This window comes from Astatotilapia calliptera, chromosome 20 (assembly GCF_964374335.1).
Source record: "Astatotilapia calliptera chromosome 20, fAstCal68.1, whole genome shotgun sequence".
NCBI lineage: Eukaryota > Metazoa > Chordata > Actinopteri > Cichliformes > Cichlidae > Astatotilapia > Astatotilapia calliptera.
This window is the reverse complement of record NC_137441.1, coordinates 37164291-37186241: the sequence shown is the minus strand read 5'-3', so window position 1 is coordinate 37186241 and position 21951 is coordinate 37164291. Positions and strand designations below refer to the sequence as shown.

The following is a 21951-nucleotide window of genomic DNA, read 5'->3' as shown; positions in this document are numbered from 1 at the left end:
CCTCCTTTTTTAGTGCTTTTGGTTCACAGCATTGTGTGACATCAGATTGGTGCTTTCAGACTCCCCCACTTTACAGTTTCACTTTTTGCACCTTAAGCATTTCCTGGGATCGGACCTTTCTTTCTTTTTTGTTTGTTTGTTTTTACCATCATGGAGCATATCTAGTCACCACTAGTGCAAGGCTCTGATATATGATAAGAGATTTCCTGGCAGCAGTTTCAAGACATGAATGGTCACATACTATGTCAGGATTTACAGATTTCCTCATGACTATTAAGACAGGAAGAAAATCCCCACCCACTATGCTTGTATTTCACCCTAAATAGCTTCATCATCATACAACCAACTGACTTGCTTTATGTCTCCCCTCTCTGTAGACTGAGCTGGGGGGGTCTTTGTACTGGTAATTGAATTTAGTGTGTTTCTTTTTTCTCAGGAGTGATAGGACACCAACCACAGGGGTAATTCCAAGTGAAAGAGCAGCACTCTAACACTGGTGGTCCAAACCTCTGCAAGGATCCATTTAACAACAAGTTTATATAAGTAGCACTTAAAGACAAGAAGGAGTTCAGCCGCTTGCATTCAGACTCTGGGATTCATATCCAGTCCTCATGACGGACTAGTAGATAACAAAGCAGAATATCCGCCTCCTGAATCATTTCTACACAATGTTTCTATAAAAACAGGCGGTGTATTTAGTCATTCATTCATTTATTTATTTACTTACCTCCTTAACCTGAAATAAACATCAGATGTTGCTAATTTTGGTACTAATCATTTACACACACGTACCCATCGTCAAGGAAGCCAGGAGTGGAGGGGTGGGGATGAAAGTTACATGGGGACAAGGAATGGCTGTTTGGAGTTTGAGACCTTTATAAAGCAATTTCATGTTTAGTATTAGTACTTTCATTTTTTCCTCCTAGTAATGATGGCAGGGAATCGGATGTGTTGGATGAGTTGTTAACGTTTGGTTATCAGTAGTTGCTCTTTGAAGATTCAGGTCAGTGTTTGCATATTATTCTGCAGTTTATCACATTCCAACACTTTTACCGTTTTCATTTTGCCAGACCGTTACACAAAACCATTTTCTCTTCCTGCACATGTCTTTGCCACTTTCTGGCAAACATCAAATTCTCAGCTCATCCTGCTTTTTTTCCTTTTTTTGCATTACTGCATAAGGAAATATCTGCAAGTTGTTTCTGTTACACATCATTCAAGCAATGGAAGAACATCTGCTGGAACAAGTAATTTAAGGGGCATATAAAGAGCAACTATAGACTCGGTGACAGTTACTACCTCACTAAGCTGAAATGCAGTGAACACGCAGGTGACTTTTCTTTGGGTGGATTTAGCTGTAAAAAAAGAAACTTTGTCCTTTTGGCATAAAAGGCTTTAAGCGCCCTGTCAGAGCCATCTGAGCTCACTCAATTATCCCACGCGTGGTCCTGTCTGACACAATATGCTTTGCTTTATCACATTCATAAAGCTGCAAAAAAAAGAAATGAAGAAGTCGTGACCACAAAGGCAACACTTCAAATAAGGAACAAAAAGTTTCGTATGATTTTAACACTCTGTCACAACATGCTGACATGTTAAATAATCACAGGTCGATAAGCATACACACATTCATGACCACATAGCAACACACTTCCTCATTAACAGCATGAACGCAGGCGTCGCATGTGAGTTTGTGTAGTGAATGCGTCTGTTGTCTGGAGGTAGTGAGGTGCTGACAGAGAAGAAAGAGGAGCAGTCTTCAAACACATCCACGGGCAGGTCGTGCGCTCCGTTATGCCCTGCCGGGGGCCATATTTGTTGATTCTTGGGCCTCCGAATCATTAATTTAAGTGCAAAGAAACCTGAGAATGGCCTCGAACCCACCTAGGCAAATTCTCACATACACACACATGCACATATTTATTTGGTAAAACTTACATCCAAGAACAGCTACGTGTACACATGCTCACATACACACCCTGCATTGCATAACAAATGATTTCACTTTAATTGCTATTCCTGTTTATTTACTTCTGCCTGTAATGGATGGTCCTTTTTTTTTTTTTGCTGAGCAGCCAATCACAGTGAGGCAGAAAAAGTGTGAGCTGCCCAGCAAATCTGGAACAATTACTTGTAATTTGACATTTCTCTTCATACGCAGCATACACCAACCCAGGATGCGACAGTTAATTACCATTAATTGCAACTTAAGTGTTTTGGGATCTTTATGTATTTACCTGTGCATATGTCTAAGTTTGTCTTGAAGTTCCTTCACTATGCCTCCCTGATGACTGATGATAATGTCTTCAGTGATTGGTGGTTATTTTCGGGCCTGTTTGCTCAGCCAATGAGGCGCCCCCAGCGTACCAGACATACATCATTGTTTCACAGCCCTCAGGAAAGAAGTGAGTTGTTACTGACTGCTGTGCGGCCTGAGTAACAGACACATTCCAATAGGGGTTTTTTCTTTTTATTAATGAGCACTTGATGTTTGAGTTGCTGCCAGCTGCATTTAGGGAATTCTTAAGGAGCTCTGGAGACTTGCCAGACAGTTACAGGAAGAAAATGGTCAAGCTATAGCGTAAAAAACACGAAATGTCCACACTGGACTATTGTCTGCGGTCTGTTTGTCCAGCAACGTGATGTAACCTCTTTGGAGATCACCGTAGAAATTAAAAACAACCTAACGTCACCGACTTGAAAATGCATTTTCACACACCTATGTGACACAGAGAGTTTAGCTTTTGTTTGTTTTGTTTGTTGTATTCTTTGCATTTTACATGTTTTACTCACTTTGTTCTCAATGTTTCTTCTCACAGCTCGTGGAATCAGATACCAGGCATCAGCTACAAGAACACAGATACACCGGCTCATATATCCTTCACCATCGAGACCACCAGACCTGATTAAACACAGATATAAATGCACACTCAAGCACCCACCATTGCACTTGGATTCTGGTGAAGTTTTCAGATGGGCAGAAATGAGTTATTCTAGCAACTGGTATGCAGTGGCCCACAGAAGACCTGGGAACACTGTGTGTGCACCTCATCAGAACATCTGGCATCAGTGTGGCAAGCGGTCCACTGCCTTCATTTCTCCAGCTTTCTTCAGTTGGAAGCTGGATTTATTTTACAGTACCGTGGTGCTACAGAGTCCTGGCTTCTCATCAACCGTCCCCCAAACAACTGTTGACTATGAGTGCGGCCGAGCTGAGCCAGAGGAACTCATGCCAGCTCTAGACTCTTTTATGGTAGCACGAAAAGTATTCACGTTTGCAGCTAAATATCAGACTTGTGTAAATATGACAACACGGACCTTGTAATCCATAATCCACAGAGACCTTCTCAATGTATTGTGCCAAAGGAGATATCTGCTGAGATACATCACTGAAATGACACTGCAACTGAGTGCTTTGTAAAACCACCCTTGCCCATCTCCCATTTCCTGCAGAGAGATCACCACAAAATGTTTGATGATTAGCTTCCTTCTTTTCCAAGAATAGGGTCCTTAGTTAACTGGGAGGAAAACACAGCTGACCTCAAAGCAGCCAACTTATTATAAGAAAAGTCTGCATACATTTCTCCTTGTGTTCGCCTTGCCTCCCCGTCATTGTTTAATGAACCACTTTCATGTTCTGTTTGATTTTCTACAGCTGAAACTATTTGAGTGCCACTTTTCTTCTTCTTTTTTAAATATCACAGATTCATGTGACTTATTGTTCTGATTTCAACGAGTGGTGTATTATGTTACTGTCTACTGATCTGTGAATCTGAGGGACTAATCTGATTATAATCAAGTGTCTTGCATTAATACTTTTTTTCACTGTACTGGAGCTTGACCTGATGTGATGACAATGTACAATTGCAGTTTAATTTAGCAGCATAGTGGTGTTTTCATTTGGTTGTTACCTAATATGTACAGTTTTTGTAGTGTGTGTGTGCGTGCGCGTGTGTGTGGTTTTGTGCTACACTGTCTTCATGTGATGATATGAACGTTTGGGGGTAACAGCAGTCGCCCTTGACTTCTTCCACAGTGGTTTGCAGTGATCAGCCTGTTTCAGTTGTTTGAATAAAATATTGGTTTCACAAGAACTGTGCAAACTGTGCGTGCTTCATCAGGGAGACCGCAGCGTGAGCACTGATGCTGGGGTTGCTGATAAATGTGAGTGCAACGACGAGTATTTTTCACAAGTTTAAAGTTGCCCCCCCACTAATGGCATCTACAACAATAGTTTCTTGCACTGCCCGAGAAAGATTTTTTTTTCCTTTTTTTCGGTTTTCATGGTCGACCAATTCTCTCTCTCTCCCTCATAAACTCAGCCAGATGTTGCCCTTTTTTATCCTAGGGGGACTTGTGGGGAGGTAGGGGTAGTGAGGCATGGTGGTGCTGGGTAGTGGTGGGGGTGGCTAAGGATGTTTTAAAGTGTTCTCTGACACAGTCAGAAGTCTCCAGCATTCAACATGGTAACGCTGTGAGCCAAAATGCCCAGGACTCAATGCTGTCACAGCTATGAGGACACAACACTATTACAGTCTACACTGTGTGAAAACAGCCAAAAACCTGTCTGGCAAAGATAAGCATTGTTAATATTAAGTCTCAATATATAATCAGATTCAGCTTTCAGTTACACAGTGTGTGGTGTGAAAACTTGATGGCTACTGTTAGATCACGTGGTGACTATGGGACTGGAATCTGTATGGCAGCTCTCACTGGTCCAAACAGGGCAACAGCTCTGAAGTCCATCACTGCAAGAAAGGACTCAGACCGTTCAAACACACAACCTTCATCTACCAGGGAACAGTGGTAACCACTGCACCGCCACGTATAAAACATGTAAAAATATAGCTTTGCATCGTACTAAGTAGCTCATTTGAAAGAAAATACAGCTTACACTTGGATTTTGTCCAAGTGCTGTAAAAAACGTCACAAAAAAAGTTAGCTGGGAGCCAAATCAGGCATTTTCCATCACATAATGTAAAGGAAAGGCAGCAGACCTGCGAGATTGATGGCACTTAATTAAGGCAACTACATCAGTGTAATCATCTCCCCTATCAGTTAAAAGCAAGTCTTTATTTTGGTCCACAGCCAGATGTACAGGTGACTGTCTCCCTGCATTAATTTTAGCATTGTTTCTTTCACTGACTGTTATCCTCTCTCTGTTTCCTCAAACCAGGTTCTGTCCATCGCAATTGAAAACTACACGTCTTTCACCCTTGAATGGCCTCATTGTGTACATACTGAGTAATCTACAGTGTGACACATTAAAAGGATTGAACACTTTACGCTCAGACTGTACTCCGTGAAAAATATCGAACTATAAGCTGACAGATTCCTGCAGCATGTTTTGAGATAACGTACCATAAAATAATAATTATTATGCCTGGGAGCTATTTCTAATGACTGTAATGCTCACGGCCACTTAGGTGATGAGAGCAGCCTGTATAAGCACATGATATGGACCTGCTTGTCTTGATTTTACTGAGTGGTAACTCGATCTGCTGCCAGTGAAAATCCAAACGCTGCTCTGGTATGGATAGGGTAATAGCCTCGGGTGCTTTATAAGTTTGTTTTAGGTAATAGAGACGCTTGTTTTGTAACAGCCTGTTCCGCCCTTCTCTCTCTCTCTCTCTCTCTCTCTTTCTCTCTCTCTCTCTCCTCAATTCCAACTACGTTGAAATTCCTTGGTTGTTGAAAGTTGGTGACTGGAGGAAGAAAAGAGGGATTTGAGGAGAAATGTGAAGCGCATGCGCCATGTGAAGGTTTTGCTCCGCGCATCAATGCAGCAATGTGCTAGTTTGAGAGAGGAGGCGACTGGGGAGCAGGTGAGAGAGAGAGAGAACGAGAGAGGGGAGAAGAGAAAAGAGGGAGGGATAGTTTTTTGCACTTCAACACAGACGGTGTGGGAGGACGACGCGCTTGGAGCTTCAGAAAAGCCGCTGTCGTTCACACGCTGTGCTCTTTTCCTCCCCCTGGCACCGTGCGCGCTCGCCAAGCCGCACTGTTTGGAGATAGTCCGCGCGGAAAGTTTTTGGAGCATAAAGTCTGGAGCCGATCAATTAATGTTTTTATTTATTTTTTTCGGTGAGGCGGATGAATGACTTGCTTTTTTTGAGAGTGGAGACTTTTAATTCGAGTTGGGGAATTGTCTTGAGTCGTTTTTGTTTTTTTGCGCAGAATGGAAGGTAAATTGACAAGTCGTTTGTGGCGAGGATCACCGTGTGGATCTTTCCGCAGGTAAAACGCGCCGTGGCGTGAGCGTGTGATCTGCTGGAATTAATTGTCTTAACCTTTTTACACGTCTTTTTTTCTTCTTCTTCTTGTGGTGTAGTTTAGCTGGATTCTGGGACAGTTTTCCACTTGGACAGACAAGTTTCATGCTGCTTTTAATTAGAAGCGAATCAACAGTTAGGTTTCCGCCAGTGGCGCTTTGGGTTGCCGTAGGTGGTTGTATTTGTTAATAGGTACCGCAAAGTCACGCACTGAATCGTGAAAGGAAAGGACTATTTCCACACACTGTCACTAGATACTTTATCCATCCCGCTGCTTACTACCAGACTTTAAGCTGTTAAGCGCACGGAGCGCTTGCACTGATTTTTTTTTTTCTCTGTGTGCGTCAAACACTAAACCTGAAGAACTCTCAGCTTTGACTCCCTGAGTTGCACTTTGTTCATCCCAACCAGGCATATCCCAAGAGATTCCGGGGAAAACGAAAAAAAGAAACTCCGGTACTTGCCTTGAGTGCAGCGGAAAAGGAAATCTTAAATCACCTGGCCTGCACTGTGATTATTGGTTTGATATCGTCTGCAGAGAGTGGATTACGGCTTCTAACGGGCTGTGCTCCCCGGTGAGTAGTCTATACGTCTCCTAGTCGACTCAGTTTTCCACCTCAGCCACAGTTTATCTTAAAGAGTGGAAAATTTGTGTTTCAGTGGGATGTTTTTGAACTTGTACAGGCTCTGGATGTGGACAAAAGTGCTTGACAGATGTGATGTGTGAAACATGCGCCCACCCCCCATTCCTATGGCCTGACAGCCGTTTGGCACTTCGCTATTGTGCAAACATTACATAAAAAGCACAGTATTTGTTAGAAATGCATATGATTTCTGCTTAAAAGCTTTTTAACGAACAGTGTTCTATTGTTAAGTGAACAGGCAGTGTTCTCTGCTGCTCTCAACTCCTTGTACCTGGCTCCCTCTCCTGGTTTTGTGTAAACATCGGGGCAGACAGGGAAAAAACGCTCATCATCTTGTCCTGTTAGATACACACAATATTTCAGTCATTAATGAGTGTTTATATGTTTAAAATAGATGCATTTCTTTTTTTTTTACCTCATACATTTTTCTTTCTCATTCTCCACCAGCCCGCGCATCCACACAAAAGAAGCCTAGCGTAACTCGTTTTATTCACAGTCAGCATCTGTCGACTTTAAGATGCACGTCTGACTGTAAATATGTTGTTCTTTTGTTTTTTTTAAATAGACCGTCCTTAAATTAAGCATAATACAACTTGACTTTGAGCACACACTGGCTTTCCTTCACATTTTTCACCGTTTATTGTTGCTGAAACTTTTAAAACACAATGAATCCGTTTAATGATATTTTAAATAGTTTTTCCAAGCGTTTTAACAACACGAGACCAGAACGGGGTAATATCTAGGCCCGGGTTCGAGGTATTCCCAGCTCTAGTCTTAAAAGGCAGACTTTTTTTCTGCCCCTCCTATGCGTGCTCTCTCGGTTTTAGTGCCATATGGCTCTTTGAAATACCCCCGAAATTAACTTTGACTGAAGTACTGCCTGCTGCTTTATCATTCTAGCTGAAATTTGTTCATTTAGCTAGATACCACTTTGACTGACAAAACTCTGCAGTCACCGGTCACGTCCTATGAATACCTCGCTCGGGTCAGATCGTTTCCAAGGGTCACTGAACGCAGGATTTGCTTAGCTTATAAAAAAATCATATTCACATTAATAAAGTTAGTTTGTGCCGTCGATGAAAACAAAATGTACTCTTCTTTGTTCTGAGTGGATGAAACTCAGATGTGAATTGTCAGATCAATGCGCGCACCTACCGTGTAGCTCCGTGACTCAATCTGCCAAATGAACCCTGTGAGTCACCACCGCTGTTCAGCTGCTCCTAGCAAACTGTTTTGCCAAAAATAATATTTAATTGATTATCAATAAATTACTAAAGTGTTTTAAAATATTTAAAAAAATCCACTTCCTTTCAGGCACAACTGCTCCAATTAGTGGTTTAAAATCAGTGTAAAACCGCCGCCCTCTGTGGATTATTGCTTTTAATTTATGTGGAGGAACTGCGAAGAACATAACTTCACCAACTATTACGAGGCAGCACGCAAACCAAAAGCACGTGTTCGTGTGTGTTGTGCGCGAGTGTGCGCGCGCGCTGGGTGAGTGATGGTGAACTTGGCCTTGTTTTTAATGAGTCTTAGGCAGGCCCGGGTCTCCACGACTCAACCCTGGAAAATAATGCAGCGTGACAAATTAGACTTGCTCTCGATCCCAAAAACTCACACACGAACAAGATGGAAGGCTGGCACATCGCTTTAACTCGCAAATTTAGGAGTAATTATTTGACCTAATTTTCTGCCAAAATGGCAACAAAGCTGTGCTGTTGTGCGCAGATAATTCACATTTTCTTTCTTTTCTTTTTTTTTTTTAAATTCTGTGCGGTTTTCTTTGCGCAAAAGCTGCGAAGTATCCGGTCATCATCCCCCCGCCACCCGGCTGCTGTCAGATCCATTTTCAATTAATAAGTAGAAAAATTAATCTTAATATAGGCTAAATACATAAGGAGATGTCCATTAGGCCTCTGTCAGATTACACGTTTAATCGCCACTTTTCGTAGTTACGAGAAATAGACTTTACTTTTTAATTGTTCCATCTTTTTAAAAACAAAACCCGCGTTTTTCTTATAATTAATTTAATTACCTACGATTAAAAAAAACGAATTAAAATTATTTGCTTTAAAAACAGTTTTTATAGTTTTTCAAATAAACAAAACATTCTCAGCAAAAGAAAATACAGGCGGGTCTCCCAGAAATGTAAATAAAAGCGGAACTTGGAGCTACAGTTCTGTTTTATTTTTATTGGCTTAAAAAAAACAACCCCCGGTCCTTTTCGTTAAAATGCGCTAATATTTGTTAAAAATAAGTTTAAATTAAATTGTCTAACTAGCGCTTCTCAGTCTCTCTGTGCCTTAAAGTGAAATGTCTGGAATGTGTCTTGCGGGGTTTCATAGTCATCGTGTCTTCTCTGGCTGTGTGATTCACACTCTGATATGTTGCCAAATGACTGCTCTGCTGTGCAAGCAGTGATGGCTACAGGGATTTCATCACACACACGCATGTAAATGAGATGTAAAATATACAGCAATCCAGCTGAAAGAACATTTTCTCTGCCCTTTTCTTTCCATAATATGCCCCAAAGTTGTGCATGAGAAACAAACATCTAGTTAAGCAGGCAGACTGACAAGTATCCTGTTCTCTGTTCTCCTTCAGATCACTGGCAGTATGAACCTGGGGCTAGGCTGTGTGCGTCGGCCGATTTGCTGGCCCTTTGGCAGCGTGTTGGACTCCAGACACTGTGTCTTTGCCCTCACACTCCTCACTCTCCTCATGCAGGTGGTGGTGGAGGCCAACTCATGGTGGTATGCAATAATTTTCTTTCCATATGCCAGCAATTCTGTGAGTCTTAATTTGTTCAGTGTGCGCCTTTGAAGTGTGTTTACTTGTCATTCTCTTTTCTGTCATACGCTAATTTGTAAATAGGACAGCGGTGCCTAAAAAGACTCGGCAAAAAGTTACATATAGGTGATACTGACTGTTTTTTTTTTTTTTAAGTGTTTATTTGTTGAGGCCTGTATATGTGTGATCTATATGGCATACTCTGTGTATACCATCAGCTTTACAAGAAAACTTTCTCTCCCTTACTTTCTTTTGCCAAACCAAAATTATGAACATCGCAAAAAAACATAGAATGCTGTGGTTTCCGAGTCTGCGTCCAAATATTTGCAAATACGGTGTGTGTGTGTGTGTGTGTGTGTGTGTGTGTGTGTGTGTGTGTGTGTGTGTATCCGTGTATATCCTGCTTCCGTTAAAAGAGAAGTCTATATTTTCAACACACCTAGCACTTCTGATAATCACAACACTTGACATCCAGTAGCTCTGTGTTTATACACTTGGTGAATATTTATTGTACCCAATCAGAGCTCCTGTTCAAGAACTTTGGACATTTAACCCAAAACTTCTTAGAAAATATTTTTATTTTCCAGTGGAGCAAATCAGAGCAAATAGTGACATACTCTGCTGGTAGAGTTATAGAAAAATAACAATGTAAACAAATAATTGTAAAGATTTTATACAGATACAAACTAATTAAGCTAAGTAGGAAGCTACATTAAAGTTGAAACAGCTCAAATTAGTCCTGCAGCTGAGGACTCGCACATTACTACACAGCAGACCCTGGAAAGGATGTTCACACAGTGTGTGTCTGTCAGTTTCCTTTTCAAGAGGACGCACAGGTGTGAGTGATTTGGAGTGTTGGAGTTGTGAGCGCGCTCATTGCATGTTTGTGAGACAGCATCAGACTGCACTAGTGTGCATGATTTATTTTTCTTCTTCCCCCTTTCTACTGTGTGCCCGTTTGTGTATATCGGTGTATGTTTCTGCGTATTCCCTCTGTGTTTCCTTGCCGCTGAGTTTCCTTAGTCTATCAGGTTACACTAGGGGCTAATTGTCTCTCTCTGGGGGCTCTGAGATGGGCCGCTCTAATTGTCCTGTGGCCTGGAACCAGATGCTCATACTGGTGTTTCCTCCTTCCTCACTCTCTCGCTCTGTTTTTGTGTTTCTCTTCCACAAAATTGAACGGAACAATTATTTTAGCTGAAATGATCTGGTGCTATAAGAAGTTACACGACTGCTGAATTTTACTCTTGCTCGGGTGAGCTGACATGAGGAAATGCACTTGAGAAAACCTATGAGAATTAATCATATCTGTGCTTTTATATATTTTTTTGTAGTAAGCTACACATTTCTTTTAAAACACACCGGCCTACATACCGGTGTATTTGGCCGACCACATAACTTAAAGTTAAGATGGAAAAAAATGCACATTTTGAAATACACATGGAAATCCTTATATAATTCAGTTTGGAAAAAAATGTCCTGTTTTAAAATAAATGAATTTGTATACCTTCATTGGACAAGTAACATCAAAAATAGGTGCAAAAAGCACAAACTATACAACAACATTGTGGAATGATATCAGAAGTTGTGAGATTGTTTTTTAAATTAATATAAAAATACTAAGGTGACTAAAAATGTCCAAGGGTCATTTAAAATCTGTACATGTTATTGTTGTCGTCTTGTTTTTTCTTTAAGTCCTGCGGGTAGCATTTGATTGTGAGAGGAAGGCTGTTCCAGTTCACTGGAGCTCCCGCCACAAAAATCTCCCACTAACCTCGATCATGGAGCAGTTAAACGCAGTTGCCCAGAGGATTTCAGAGACCTAGCAGCACAGGGGCAGAGAACTTCTTAAATACACCCGGGAGCCACCGATGTGTGGCTTTATAGGCACATAAAGAACCTTAAACTCATTCCAAATTCACAGTTTTAGCCAGCGTAGGCAATCTAGTAGCATCAACTCTTTCCTTATAACAGCTTTGTCTCTTTTATTAATTAAAAGTAATAATATAAAGAACTGTAAAAAAAAAATTGTTCAACTCAAAAGTGATTACAGTGGTCGCCGCAGTCAGCCACTGGATGCGGGAGCGTGAGCTTCCGTTTGTCGGACAATAGTGGTGTGTTTTTAAAACGTAGCCCTTTATTTCCTTCATGCATCTGTGTTTTACTTGCGTTTTCTTTCTTTTCCTTTATCTCCTGACTGCTCTTCCTCTCGTCTAAGCTTCACTCGCTGTATATTCTTGGCTCTAAATGACTTTCACATCGACTGTCCTCTGACATTAAGAGTGTACAGGGTTTTACTCCACCTAGGAACTAACTGCACCTCCATTTCACTGATTAACATAGTTCCATCATCAATGGAGAGAACCCAATCAAGTGAAATCAGCTGCTGATTGCAGTGTTGGCCCAACAACGTGGATGCATTTGTTTTAATGACACATGACTGAAAACACTGCACTGTGTGTCCCCTTCACGCAGGTCTCTGGCCATGAACCCTTTACTAATCCCAGAGGCCTACATCATCGGCGCCCAGCCTCTGTGCAGCCAGCTGGTGGGCCTGTCGCAGGGCCAGAAGAAACTGTGCCAGCTCTACCAGGACCACATGCAGTACATCGGTGAAGGTGCCAAGACAGGCATCAGAGAGTGCCAGTACCAGTTCAGACATCGGCGCTGGAACTGCAGCACGGTGGACAACTCCTCCGTTTTTGGACGGGTCATGCAAATAGGTAAGAGACACAGGCTGTATGACGTGCCGTATATTCTAAGAAACGCGTACACAAAGACACAGGAAACTAACAAAGATAACGCTTCATAACTGTACTCACCAGCATGTTGATATGCACATTTCCTGTATGTACCAGATATAACAGGGTTACTTAGATTTTTATATTTTATGTCTTTTTCTTTTCTTCTTTCTGAGTCACTGACCCTTTTTTATGTTTGTGAAAAGTGTGTGAAATGCATGAGGCTGCTGATGCTCAGCAGCTGTGTGGAGGGAATAGTTGGTGGGTGAGGTTGCTCGATAAATCACATGTGGCTTTGGCCTGCTAAACCAGCCCCCTGATATGGAGCAGGAGGGAGTCGGAGAATCTGCTTTCCCCCCTGATGAATGGGAGACAGTCTAATACACAAAGACACACATACACACGCAGACACACAAACTCTGGACTGTAGCTGACTCTGTGTATTTACAAGTAAGGGGAGTGCTACGAGTATATGGAGCGATATATCACCACGTCAGAGATTACATTGTCTGTTTGTCTCTTATAGAAAGTTCAAGAGCTTTCCAGTCCCTAACATCAAGTCCTGTTCTTGGGTCCTATCATTAAACACACATTGTTCCAGTTTTATTGGATGTTGGAGCAGCTTAGGATGCTAAATCTAAACGGGTCAGATCTTCCAGTTTTGGCCATTTTTCAAATTTATTTTTAGTTTGTCTTTAGTGTTTAGTTCAGCCAAATGAAACCAGTTGCAGACACTGGATGTGTGTTGTCCCACTAAGGAAATGTAATGAAATAAATTAAATTTTAAATGTAATGTTACCTTTTCTCTGGATGATCTACAGGACACATGGTCAGGAGTTTCTGTGGTGACTGTTTATTCAGAGAAGCGTTCCTCTTACTGTGTTTGCAGATGACTTTTCTAACGGGGACATTTTAAGGATAAGAGCTGAAACGGTTTGAATGGACATGTGTATGTCGCACCGTTTCACTCGTGTTGCTCGACCATTTAACGCGCTGTACTTCTGTGTGTAGCTTTTGACTCTGTTCTCGGTGATTCTGCCTGGCGTGTCTCTGGTCCTTACTCCCTTTCCACAAATTATTCTTCACAAGCAGCCGTTCTCCTCCCATTCCTCTTCTCCCTCCCACTTCCTCCCCAACAGTGATCCCATCTCAGTCCACCTTGGGCCATGTAAACATGTCCTCCCCTCTATAGCTGTCCATATGAAAGCCTGTCTTACTGTCTGCTGGCTTAGGACACTGCTGGTGATTTAAAGCATAGGTCCAGGGGGTGCCGGCGTGGCTGGGTTCAGACTCTTCCCTTGCATGGCTTGGCTAGCTCGAGGGTGGGGGACATTAGAAGGGCGGCAGCAGTGTGGGAGACGACAGTTTGTCTGTCTGCAGGCCCACCGTTAGGCCAGTACTCTCAGGCTGGATTAAAAGTTGTACTAACCTAATAAACCCCCCACCACGCTCTCTGATCACTAATGCTTCCAGCAGTATTTCCCACCTGGATCTTTCAGCCTCTCCAGGAGGTTTCTTTATTCATCTTTTCTTCCTTTTTGGAATATTAAGTGTGTTTCTTTTCTTATATTGCTTGTTTTGTTTCTTTTCCGTCTCTTTCTTGACTTATCGTTTCACTCGCCTTAGTTTCCCTCATCTCACTCTGTCCATATGTTATTGTCATTATAGCATAGTCTCTAAAGGTTTGCCCGAGCATGTATATGAGCTGTGCATTTTTATTGTGTAGCAGTCCTCGTCTTCAGTGTCAACACACGGCTTCATCGTTTGCTAGTCTGTTTCTTCTTTAGTTCTCTTGTGGCTTCGTACAGCGACAAAAACTGCTTATGTGCAATTTTCTGCCTTTTTTTTTTTTCTTTAAATCTTCGCTCTATAGAGGAAATGTTGAGGGTAGAAACAGTTGGAATTAATGTACAGCGGCTCCAGAGTCACTCAGTCGTGACAGATAAACTAAAAGAACCGTTGTCACGTTCAATTTGGGTGAAATGGCAGAGACTTGTTAAGAAGGATCTCTGTCACTGGAGGGCGCCGTCTTCTCTCTGGCTGAAGCCCAATAACAGCAAACCAGATTCCACTGTTCAACATGTTGTTGATGACGACCCTGCAGCGCTTGGCTGAAGTGCTCTGTAATCTTAAGTGTATGGTGAATGCTGTCAAATGACATCACATCTCAAAGTGCCATACACACACACACACTTAAAGCAAACGATGGGGAGATCCACTGGCTACAGAAGACACGTGCATGCTTAACCTACAAAAATGAAAGCAGTGGATGGAGATCACTTTTCTTGTCTCATGGGTTGCAGTGTTTTTAAAATTGGGCAGCTTAAAACAAAATTTGGATCTCTACTCTTGTCTTGTTTCAAATGTCATGTGGTATTTGTATCTGCAGGCAGTCGAGAAACGGCATTCACGTATGCCATAAGTGCCGCCGGAGTGGTGAACGCCGTGAGCCGGGCCTGCAGAGAGGGTGAGCTTTCCAGCTGTGGGTGCAGTCGTGCTGCTCGCCCCAAAGATCTTCCCCGAGACTGGCTCTGGGGCGGCTGCGGAGACAACCTCAACTATGGCTACAGGTTCTCCAGGGAGTTTGTGGATGCCCGTGAGAGGGAGAAGAGCTTCCCCAAAGGCTCACACGAGAATGCACGGCTGTTGATGAATCTTCACAATAATGAGGCAGGACGGAGGGTAAGATGGCCGAGTCACATGCACGTGCACGCACAAATCTTTTATTATTTTTTTAAAAACAAGCAGAGAGACGTGTATATACTTCACGCTTCAAAATTAGACCAACCAGAGCTTGAAAGGCTTTTTTTTTTGTTTGTTTTTTAAGTGAGATAGTCCAGTCCAGGTCAATCAGACAGGTTTCCACTGATCATCTGTGTAACAGCTCCATCTGCTCCCCTGAGGCTTTGATCTATGAAAAGATGGAGTCACTGCAGACAGCTCTGGAGTTTCTTTTCCTTTTAAAACATCTTGAAACCACCTCAAAGGAATCGTAATGCCAGATTGGCAGGCTGTACTCTTTCAAGGAGGACAAACGAGTGGACATCACTGCACCCTGGAGCACCCTGCACTTTCTGTCCTTTTTAGCAAAGTGATGCCTCATGAGATCAAGAGCAGCACATTATTCAAATATTTATACAGGCAGGGTGAATTTACAGCACGAAGCATGTGGTCAAGTTTCTTTTCTTTTTTCCGTTTTCTGAAGAATAATAATTATGCAACCTGTTGTTTTTGTTTCTCTCTGATCATCTTCTTCTCAAGATTGTGTCAGACCTTGCCCACGTGTCCTGCAAGTGCCACGGAGTATCAGGTTCCTGCAGCCTGAAGACCTGCTGGCTGCAGCTGGCCGACTTCCGCAAGGTGGGCGATGCACTGAAGGAGAAGTATGACAGTGCCGTAGCCATGAAACTCAACTCGAGAGGAAAGCTGGTGCAGATGCACAGTAGGTTCAACCCTCCCACGAACCATGACCTGGTGTACATCGAGCAAAGTCCAGACTACTGCTTGAAGAACCAAAGCACAGGCTCTTTGGGCACAGTGGGGCGGCTTTGCAACAAGACCTCAGAGGGCATGGATGGGTGTGAGCTGATGTGCTGCGGCAGAGGTTATGACCAGTACAAGGCCCAGATAGTGGAGCGGTGCCACTGCAAGTTCCACTGGTGCTGCTACGTCAAGTGCAAGCGCTGCACCAAAGTCGTAGACCAATTTGTCTGCAAGTGAGAAGAAGAGTGTTGCCTGTGTGTATTTGCTTGCAGATAATGGGCATAAATCTGTGTGTATTCATGAGCAGAGGAGCTGAACACAGAGAGAATGGAAGAAAGAAACTATATAAATTATATTTATAGAGTTAAACAATTATGCCATTGCAAAAAGACTTAAAAAATCATGTCCTCAGAAACTGAGAGTATTGTGAAATATTTATTTTCAGATTGTAATGTTTTATTTTGGCCCGCTCATCAGCAGAAAACTTAAATCTTTCAAGTGCCTAAATCTGGCTGGAAATTTTATACCACGGTTCCTTTTAACTGTTTTTTGTTTTTTTTTTTTGGGGGGGGGGGGTTTAAACCACAGAAAAAGCCATTTTCTTGACTCCGTAGAGGAAATGGGTCACAACGTTTTAAATTGGACTGTGCCTTTCATAGATGAGTAAGGTTTAATTTTTGTGGCATAATTGACAAAAGGTCCTATTTTGTTGTTTGGAGAGCGACTATAAAGAGGAGAACGTGTGCTGTAGTCTATGGATGTGTTTTTCAAGGGCCTGTTCCCAGACCAGCCTTCACATCGTTGCTGAAGTCTGCTTGTCCCCCTTCACACATACAGTAAGGAACACTGTCGGTTTGTACGAGTCCTTGGAGTACAATGGGCACAAGAAGAGGGCTATTTCGGGGATCGGGCCATTTTGACTAAGCTGTCCCTGATGCCTTAGAGTTCCCCAGGTGCTGCAACAAGCCCTCCATCATTATGCACTTTGATACAGAGGCTTAAACATGTCTGTACGTGTCTGTTCAGCTGTTATCGTTATATCAATATTATAGCCTTCAATGTTTCCATATTACTTCAAATTATCCATTTAACATTATTCTACAATACTTAACACGGTTTAAATATATATGGGCAATGTTGTGGTTACAGTGGAGAAATATTCTGTGTATATAGTACGTCTATCCAACAAACCAATCAGTAAACTGTATTTATTTTCCTAAAACAGATCCTCGTTTTAGCTTTCAGCAGAAAAGCATCATCTTCATAACAGACCAGTGATGAGGCAGGCATCCCAAAGTTCACTTTTTAAACTAATTCTCACTAATGCGGCTCCTCACTGTTTTTGCAAAAGGGAAATGCACCTTATCGTCGTGGAACCAAGTCATGCTCGTGCTTGGCTTTACTCTTACACACATTGTATCACAGGTGTTCAGGTTACGATGCTGCCACAGGTTTCCAGTACCACTCACTTACCTTCTCACTGTCCCTGTGATGATTCTCGCTAGACAAACTATTTCTACCAATCCAACTATGTATATTTATAAGCTTGAGGTTTGTTAAACTTAATGTGCTATAGCAAATATTTTGTTATTTTTTACAAATTGGCTCAATGCTCTACTTTGTTTCAATAAATACCGAGTGTAAAACCAACGAGGAAGTATTTTACTCAGTCTTTAATGTTGTCTGTGCCTCCTTGAGTTTTTTCTTCCTTCAAATAAAGATTCTTCTTCTTGCATATACAGGGTGGGCCATTTATATGGATACAGCATAATAACATGGGAATGGTTGGTGATGTTAAAGTCCTGTTTGTGGCACGGTGTATCCATATAAATGGCCCACCCTGTACATTACTAAATGCACATGCCAAGAACGTATTGACACACCCACTGGACACTTAAAGTACATCTTTCTATATCTGGGTTGGACACCTTTTGCCTTCAGAACTACCTCATTTTTGCACCAGTTAACAAAGTGTTGGGAACCTTCCTCAGAGATTTTGATCAATATTGATAAGCTGGCATCACACAGTTACTGCATATTTGAGTCTCCCATTCCACACATCCCAGAGGCTCTGTTGCTTTGAGGTGTAACTGTGGCTTTTTGAGTACCACAAACTCATTGCCTTTTTGTTTTTAGAAATCAGTTTGCAATAGTTTGAGCTTTGTTATCCTGCTGGGAGCAACTTTCAGAAGATGGACACGATGTATTATATGTAAAGGGATGGAGATGGTCAGCAACAATACTCAGGTAGGCTGTGACATTTAAACTCTAGTTGGTACTAGTGGGCCCAAAGTACTAGGACACACCATTACACCATGACCAGCAGCTGATCCACTCATTCATGTAGTTTACATCAGATTCTCAACCTACCCTATGAATGATGCAGCATTTGAATCTTTTATTGTCCAATTCTGGTGAGCCCGTGTGAACCGTACTCACTTTCTTGTTCTCAGATGACCGACGTGACGCCTGGTGTGGTCTTCTGCTACTGTAGTTCATCTGCTTCAAGGTCTTACTGCATGAGTCATCTGGCCATGCTCCTCTGGCATTTTCACCCAGAGAACTGCTGCTCCCTGGTCTTTTTCAGACCAGTCTCTGTAAGTTCTCTGTAGATGGTTCTGTGGGAAAATCCCAGCAGATCAGCAGTTTCTGAAATACTCACACCAGCCCATCCGGCCCAACAACCACACCACATTCAAAGTCACTTCTTTCTGATGCCCACTTTGAACTTCAGCAGAGCTATCTGTGGCTGCATGCTTAAATGCATTAACTAGCTTCCATGTGATTAGCTGATTAGATATTTGCATAACGAGCAGCTGAACAGGTGTCTTTAACAAAGGAGCTGGTGAATGTGCCTTTGGTGAAACGATGTCTTTTAAACCGTCCAGGTTCAAGTTTTTGTTGTGCTTTTCTTTTGAAACATTAACTTCCTGCTATTCGCTCTTCTCACCCACGGGCAGATTTCATGACAATCAAACCCACATTGGATGACAGCTGTTTCAGGCATGTGGTGCACAAAAGCATTTTGTTTGAGAGGTCTGGAAGATGGCCTGAAGATTAGGTGTCTCCCTGGAGGATGGTTGAGGTTGTATTATAAGTATTCCTCAACAATCCAGTGACAGTGGATCAGTTAATGGAATGATTAATCACATTTTGTCAGGAGAATAAGACGAGGGGGATTTCAATGTGGGGAAATTGGGATGTCTGGAATAAGACTGGGTCTTGTCAGAGACTACTGGTGCTCAAAAGCAGACGCGGAAAACAGGAGAGAAGATTGGGTAATGAGAAATGGGGGATTACATGAGCATCGAACAAGAGGGGAGTAATAGGAAGAAGGTTGTGAGAAGAGAGGCTCAAGGGAGAGGAGGAGAGAAAAAGTGCTTCAAGTAAAGTAGAGCTGAAGGACTACCATTACTGTGTAAACGCTCCTGACATTGACTAATATTTACACTTGTAAAATGATACAGAGTTTAGGAGCACATCCCATATGTGACCTTGTCAGTTAGCCCGGTGTGTATGCCTGCACAGTTGCATGTGCACCCATCTGAGCAAACACTGCTAAATCATGAAAAGTGCTCACATTGAGTTCACGATGGGTGTCACACAGGTCAAAGGCAAGAGGGAAAGATAGAAGGTCAGCGTTTGAAGAGCGAGACTGTAAAATCTAAAAGAAAAAAAAAGGCTCCAAGGAAATCAAGCCAAGCAGGGAGGTTTTACATTTTTGAAACGTCTGTCAACAGATGGTTTACAAGGCTATGAAATCACCCTTCAACTCTGGGTTTCATATGTACATGAAGGCCAGGTCATCCTGGACGAGGTTTCTGCAGCATGAGTGGCTGACGTCATACCAGCAGGACTCTTCTAGCTGGAGTGTAAACAGAAATCCAGGTGTGCAGCTGCCTGCGCAGGTACAACTTAACGGATACGCTCAGACGAAGAGGAGCAGATCTTCCAAGTGTTCAAACATTTGATTCGTCTGATTTTGGCAGCCCTCTCTCAACCTGCCCCCTTTTCTGGTAGAATGACAGTTAATGCGGGTGACGACATAAATATTTACATATCAGTTCAATGCAGAACAACACAGTCACCCCCCCCCCCCTCCCCCCTCAGTTGTGGTCACAGGGTGATAAGGTGCGATTTGGGTTTTGCACACACAATTAAGCACTCATTGCAGGAGCTCTTTGTAGCTTCACATGGCATATTTAGATGATCCAAACCCTCACAATAGCGTGTCTTAAGTATATCTCACATTGCTCTCATATTTTCCTCCCTTTAATCTTGCAAAAAAGAAACAAACATGTTTACAGATTTTTCCCTCAAAAGAAACATTGACGGTTTCATATTTTAGAAATGTTGAAATGCGCGCATAACTCAAGCATTTATCGTGCGTTTAATGCTCGGTTGCAGTTGCGTGCATGCGTGTGTGTTTTTGTATTCATGCAAAGGTGATAATTACGATGATGAATAGACCAGGCTGGATAAAAACTGAGGTTCTCCAGCTCATCCAGTGGTTTTACTCGTTTCTTCTTCCGCTGCATTAAAATTCCTCGGAGGTTCTTCACGACGATTACATGACAAGTTGTGTTTTCTTAAAACAAAGCAGCTGGTTGATATAAGACAAACTCCCCCGTGCTGAAGCCAGATCTGCTGACCGCATCTTTGTGCATTCATAGACTACTTTGTTGATTCTGTTCCTGCAGTGGAAAAGGCTGAACAAATGTTCTTCTATGACTGCAATATACCAGGCTACGCATATTGATGTAATATATTTACACCACATTTTACCATCTGTGAAACAAAACCTCAGTTTCAGCTCTGGTCTCACCCCCCTACAAACCCCCTTTTGTCAACTGCGGTCAAGTGAGCCCTCACTTACGAAGTCACAGTCAAGCTAGCCGCCCCGCCAGCCGCACCTAAACTGTGGTTGCACTACTCTTACGTATATTACGGTATAGGTGCCGACTGGCTTAGAAACGAAGTGTTTTCTGTCCTGACACTATTTTACTTCACAATCCACTCCCAGTTTTGGTTTATCTCCACTTTCCCCCCTGTGACCCACAGCCCAAATTACTGTATGATTCAGAGAAAATTAACAATAAAATTTACCCAATTTACTCTACTGTACTTTTAATATTCTCATCTTTGAGCTCAGATTACAGGAAAACTATAAGAGGTGACGCAGATATCTCACTGGATTATGACTCTGGGTGACCCCCACTCTGCACCCTGTGATACACAGCCAAATATACTGTACGGTTTTTGAGAAAATTGATAGTAAACTTTGCACAATTTACTCTACTGTACTCTACATATTGACATCTTTGAGCTCAGATTACAGGAAAACTATAAGAGGTGACGCAGATATCTCACTGGATTATGACTCTAGGCTGTCGCCACTCTTCACCCTGTGATCCACAGCCAAAATTACTGTACGGATTTCCAGAAAATTGATAGTAAACTTTGCACAATTTACTCTACTGTACTCTATATATTCTCATCTTTGAGCTCAGATTACAGGAAAACTGTAAGAGGTGACGCAGATATCTCACTGGATTCTGAATCTAGGCCATCTCCACTCTGCACCCTGTGATCCACAGCCAAAATTACTGTACGGTTTTTGAGAAAATTGATAGTAAACTTTGCACAATTTACTCTACTGTACTCTACATATTGACATCTTTGAGCTCAGATTACAGGAAAACTATAAGAGGTCACGCAGATATTTCACTGGATTATAACTCTAGGCTGTCGCCACTCTTCACCCTGTGATCCACAGCCAAAATTACTGTACGGATTTCCAGAAAATTGATAGTAAACTTTGCACAATTTACTCTACTATACTCTATATATTCTCATCTTTGAGCTCAGATTACAGGAAAACTGTAAGAGGTGACGCAGATATCTCACTGGATTATGACTCTAGGCTGTCGCCACTCTTCACCCTGTCATCCACAGCCAAAATTACTGTACGGTTTTTGAGAAAATTGATAGTAAAATCTTCCCATTTTGCTTTACTGTACT

At 42.2% G+C, this 21951-nt stretch overlaps 2 protein-coding genes across 2 annotated transcripts in view; both read left to right on the top strand.

The window, feature by feature from the left end:
* LOC113013675 (ERC protein 2-like) overlaps nt 1-4094 on the top strand; it is a 158059-nt gene extending 153965 nt beyond the window's left edge. Inside the window, exon 21 of the mRNA XM_026154768.2 lies at nt 2820-4094. The gene's annotated coding sequence lies outside the window, so the exon portion shown is untranslated. The remainder of the gene's footprint in view (nt 1-2819) is intronic.
* A 1703-nt stretch (nt 4095-5797) lies between these two features.
* wnt5a (wingless-type MMTV integration site family, member 5a) lies at nt 5798-17580 on the top strand. Its single transcript, XM_080295144.1, has 5 exons — nt 5798-6847; nt 9521-9669; nt 12182-12429; nt 14837-15129; nt 15709-17580. Exons 2-5 carry the CDS (start codon nt 9533-9535, stop codon nt 16165-16167), a joined length of 1137 nt encoding a protein of 378 aa, XP_080151270.1. The 5' UTR covers nt 5798-6847; nt 9521-9532; the 3' UTR covers nt 16168-17580.
* The last annotated feature ends 4371 nt before the right edge of the window (nt 17581-21951 follow it).

Coding starts and splice junctions, on each gene's coding strand:
- wnt5a (XM_080295144.1), top strand. CDS start 9,533: ATGAACCTGGGGCTAGGCTGTGTGCGTCGGCCGATTTGCTGGCCCTTT. Junction 12,430..14,836: donor TGGACGGGTCATGCAAATAG/GTAAGAGACACA, acceptor TTGTATCTGCAG/GCAGTCGAGAAACGGCATTC. Junction 15,130..15,708: donor ATAATGAGGCAGGACGGAGG/GTAAGATGGCCG, acceptor CTTCTTCTCAAG/ATTGTGTCAGACCTTGCCCA.